This window comes from Brachyhypopomus gauderio, unplaced genomic scaffold, assembly GCF_052324685.1.
Source record: "Brachyhypopomus gauderio isolate BG-103 unplaced genomic scaffold, BGAUD_0.2 sc67, whole genome shotgun sequence".
NCBI lineage: Eukaryota > Metazoa > Chordata > Actinopteri > Gymnotiformes > Hypopomidae > Brachyhypopomus > Brachyhypopomus gauderio.
This window is the reverse complement of record NW_027506888.1, coordinates 912,501-917,500: the sequence shown is the minus strand read 5'-3', so window position 1 is coordinate 917,500 and position 5,000 is coordinate 912,501. Positions and strand designations below refer to the sequence as shown.

General features: G+C 44.2%; 1 protein-coding gene across 1 annotated transcript in view; it reads right to left on the bottom strand.

The window, feature by feature from the left end:
- Positions 1–5,000, bottom strand: part of dennd1c (DENN domain containing 1C) — a 13,516-nt gene that overhangs the window by 7,354 nt on the left and 1,162 nt on the right. Inside the window, exons 2-10 of the mRNA XM_076989457.1 lie at positions 4,412–4,476; positions 3,791–3,834; positions 3,121–3,170; positions 2,132–2,251; positions 1,984–2,053; positions 1,805–1,885; positions 1,262–1,315; positions 987–1,097; positions 1–17 (exon numbers count right to left, since the gene is read on the bottom strand). The exon at positions 1–17 is cut by the window's left edge and continues 84 nt beyond it. Of these exons, the coding sequence (XP_076845572.1) occupies positions 1–17; positions 987–1,097; positions 1,262–1,315; positions 1,805–1,885; positions 1,984–2,053; positions 2,132–2,251; positions 3,121–3,170; positions 3,791–3,834; positions 4,412–4,476 (612 nt within the window). The remainder of the gene's footprint in view (positions 18–986; positions 1,098–1,261; positions 1,316–1,804; positions 1,886–1,983; positions 2,054–2,131; positions 2,252–3,120; positions 3,171–3,790; positions 3,835–4,411; positions 4,477–5,000) is intronic.

Here is a 5,000-nt window from a genome sequence, read left to right as displayed (position 1 = left end):
TGTACACATGCCGTCAGCTGCAGCACACACACACACACACACACACACACCAACCGAACACACAGCACAGAAAAGAGCATGTTCATATTTGACATGGCTTGGAGAAGAAAGCTGGAAGTGTATCTTGACAGAGAGATTGGCTAACTGTGAGACCTTTACAGCGTCGTAAGACCTTTACAGCGCAACAAATGGATCGCATGAGAAACAGTTCTGCATGTAGAGGTTTGATAAAATCACACTGGAGGCCCTTGCAGCACATTTCCTGACTGCTCTCTCCCCCACACACCTGTTCTAATTATAAACACCCCAAACCCTCTCCCCCACACACCTGTTCTAATTATAAACACCCCAAACCCTCTCCCCCACACACCTGTTCTAATTATAAACACCCCAAACCCTCTCCCCCACACACCTGTTCTAATTATAAACACCCCAAACCCTCTCCCCCACACACCTGTTCTAATTATAAACACCCCAAACCCTCTCCCCCACACACCTGTTCTAATTATAAACACCCCAAACCCTCTCCCCCACACGTCTGTTCTAATTATAAACACCCCAAACCCTCTCCCCCACACACCTGTTCTAATTATAAACACCCCAAACCCTCTCCCCCACACACCTGTTCTAATTATAAACACCCTAAACCCTCTCCCACACACACACACACCTGATCTAATCCTGATAAACAACAGTCAACAGTCGTAAATAACAGTCCTGCATTTCCTCCCACTTCACAGTGCTGTTCACATTATGATGGTCATCTCAGGACAGAAGGAAGTTCAGCAGGGTGTGTAGTATCACTTTAATGTCAGTGTTCCTAAATGGTAACTCTACAAAGTCCACTTACAAAGTTCAAACTAATAAGGCTAACGTCACTCCCTGAAGCTAACAATGTCGGTCAGATGTTGTGCTAACGTTAACTATAGTAAATGAAAATGTACTTTTTTAGCTTCTTAAACTTGACCTTTGTCGTTACTACTCACCGTGCTGAGTTTACTACAGCAAATGAGGATGCGTCTTTCAAACAGCATGCTAGCGTATAGCTGCATCAAGTTCCCCACATCTACAGCCACTACCAGTTCTGTCAGGTTCCTCTGAAAGAACACACACAAACATACACACACACACATGTGCAGTTTTATTAATATGCACAAAAAGTAAACAATAGGTTGAACAATGTAAACAGCAAACTGGCTAAATAAACAAATCTATTATCCATGACAAAGCAATACACAGATATACAAACAGATATACTCACACTCTCTGGTATAGATGGTAAAGTCTTAGGATCAGGGGCGATAAAATATGGTATCTGAGAAAAAGAACAAAAACCATTCTTCAGCTATCAAGAAGCTTACACCCTCAAAACACATGAAGCAACATTCTGAGAGTGTTATTGTATCCTTGGTTACCATGGTAGTGAAGAGTAAATAATACTACTGTCCCATCATCTCAACCACTGTTGACTGCATTGTGGTTTATTCCCACTTGTGTCCGTTTCACATAGGTAGGGCTGATATTTTATCTAGATTTGTTTTTGTCCATCCTACTGTATGTTATGTTGCACAGGTTGGCCCTCCTCAGAGTTGTTAACTGTATACTACAGTTAGTATTCAGTGTGAGCTGTTAGTACTGTTAGACTAGGTGGATATTCATTGTGGGTTGTTAGTGTTGCTAGTGTTGTTAGTACTCATAGACACTAGATAGTATAGATACTCTAGGCTTTAAATTTGAACAGGGCTACATATATGGACACTGGTCATTTCCAGGTGAGGATCCTTTCCTGTAGCAATGAACATACCAGCTGTAAAGTGACAGGGCCGTTAGCCTTGGGCACGGGGAGCTCGTAAAGAGCAGCCAGGAGATCCTGCAGCTCACTGGTCTGGACACATTGAACAGAGATACAAATGCATTACACAATTGACATGTAAAACAAATCATTACTGAATAGAAATAAGCACCGAAATCAAGCGTGCTTACCTGACCTTTGGTCAAATAATCCGCCAGGTTATTCAACAGTTTATAAAAGACCTCAAACCAAGGCAGATAACTGTAGGACAGACATAGAATTAGAAATTAGCTCTCTATATTGTGTGTGTGCGTGTGTGTGCGTGTGTGTGTGTACAACCTGAGCATGCAGAGGCAGGTCTGGGAGCTGGATGTTAGCCTGCAGAACCCGAAGCGCTGGCAGCCCTCCAGGTCCGTGAGCACAAAGGTGAAGTGTTGCACAGCCACGCCATCCTTCACTCTGCACATGAGACATCAGACCAAGACTGGACTACACAGTCAGGCCAAGACTGGACTACACAGTCAGGCCAAGACTGGACTACACAGTCAGGCCAAGACTGGACTATACAGTCAGGCCAAGACTGGACTATACAGTCAGGCCAAGACTGGACTACACAGTCAGGCCAAGACTGGACTACACAGTCAGGCCAAGACTGGACTACACAGTCAGGCCAAGACTGGACTACACAGTCAGGCCAAGACTCCACTACACAGTCAGGCCAAGACTCCAATACACAGTCAGGCCAAGACTGGACTACACAGTCAGGCCAAGATTGGACTACACAGTCAGGCCAAGACTGGACTACACAGTCAGGCCAAGACTGGACTACACAGTCAGGCCAAGACTGGACTACACAGTCAGGCCAAGACTCCACTACACAGTCAGGCCAAGACTCCACTACACAGTCAGGCCAAGACTGGACTACACAGTCAGGCCAAGACTCCACTACACAGTCAGGCCAAGACTCCACTACACAGTCAGGCCAAGACTGGACTACACAGTCAGGCCAAGACTGGACTACACAGTCAGGCCAAGACTGGACTATACAGTCAGGCCAAGACTGGACTACACAGTCAGGCCAAGACTGGACTACTCAGTCAGGCCAAGACTCCACTACACAGTCAGGCCAAGACTGGACTATACAGTCAGGCCAAGATTGGACTACACAGTCAGGCCAAGACTCCACTACACAGTCAGGCCAAGACTGGACTACACAGTCAGGCCAAGACTGGTTTACACAGTAAGGCAGCCATCATTCTGACATAAACAACTCTGCTTTTCCGCATTGTGGAATTATTCTGAGGAGCAAATAAGTGAAGGATTCTTACCTTTCTATGTCATAAGGGAAGCAGAATCGTGGAAGTGACAACAGACACTCCTGCAAGGGAGAGATGTGTGAAGAGGTGTGTGAAGAGGTGTGTGGTGTGTGAAGAGGTGTGTGGTGTGTGAAGAGGTGTGTGGTGTGTGAAGAGGTGTGTGAAGAGGTGTGTGAAGAGGTGTGTGGAGAGTTGTGTGAAGAGGTGTGTGAAGAGGTGTGTGAAGAGGTGTGTGGTGTGTGAAGAGGTGTGTGGAGAGGTGTGTGAAGAGGTGTGTGAAGAGGTGTGTGAAGAGGTGTGTGGTGTGTGAAGAGGTGTGTGAAGAGGTGTGTGGTGTGTGTAGAGGTGTGTGGAGAGGTGTGTGAAGAGGTGTGTGGAGAGTTGTGTGAAGAGGTGTGTGAAGAGGTGTGTGAAGAGGTGTGTGGTGTGTGTAGAGGTGTGTGGAGAGGTGTGTGAAGAGGTGTGTGGAGAGTTGTGTGAAGAGGTGTGTGAAGAGGTGTGTGGTGTGTGAAGAGGTGTGTGGTGTGTGAAGAGGTGTGTGGAGAGGTGTGTGAAGAGGTGTGTGAAGACATTTCCTTGTTAATTTTTTTCCCTCATCTTTTATTAGGTTTTGGTTTATTGCTTATATATATTTAGTTTTGTCAGATGAAATTAAGTTATGAAAAAACAAAAATGTACTAACCTTATCATTGAAGTCCACTGGGAATTGAAACAGGATTCCAGGATCTATACGGTGTAGAAACACACACACACACACACACACACACACACACACACACACACACACACACACACACACACACACACACACACACACACACACACACACACACACACAGATACAGATACAGGCAGACCTCTCTTCTGTACTGAAGCACTCACTATTGTTCGGATCTGTTCATTTCTGCACTAAGTAGAGGATGTGGTTGAATGAAGCCATCTAACACGGGAGGATTAACATGTTTTTCCTGTACAGGCAACAGCTCAAACCCTACAAATGTCCCATATATCAATGGGTCTCAGCAGAAATAAACCTCACATACAAAATAAACAAATCCAAGTTTATTTTAATTCAGATTTTTATTGTAGCCAAAGTAAGCATTTCTTTATCCTCTTCTCAAATCTTTTTGACAGCAATATGTTCATCTAATCTAAGCATGCTAGTTCACCTCCTGTCACTCTCATGGCAACTAACATAGCCCTGTGGTTTTCTAGTTCAGTCATGTGACAGGAAGAGCCACAAATATAGCCCTCATCATCACCCTGCTCAAACCACGCACTGCCTGTGTGATCCTGAACTCACCTTTGTCTCTGGCAATTGGGCACGAGGCTTGAAAAAACCAGTAAAATGTCCTGTCTGGAGTTTCTCTGAAAATAACAATCAAAACAAATAGGCAGAGTAGTTACTGCACTAGTGTACTTACAAGCAAAACAGTAGTGAGGTGATGCTTACTCTCAGAAATGGATCTAGCTAAATATTTCTGGGAAATGTTGCCAGAGTAGGTCAATAAAAAAATGACCTTTAAACTTTAGAGTCATTTACAATTTTTAAAGATACTTGTGAAAGTAACTTTAAAGTTCTAGATATAATTAAATAAAACACTGGAGGATGGCAAATTGGGAGTTTGAGAGGTTAAGCCAGTCATCCAGTACTGCCTGAAGGGTTTTAGCAGCGAGTGCTGAATAGTGTCTGTGATTATCGAAAGGTCCAGCATTCAACTGGCTTTCATAGATGTCATATCTGTCTTGTTAGCAACAGCTTCGAAGTGATAGATCAGCATCCTTGAATGGGTGTCAGAGAAAGACAGATGTAGTTGCAGGGGCCGATATGAATAAAGGAGTAGATAGTTTAAAGACAGAGCTATAAAGGACAGATACAAACTAACCACCAG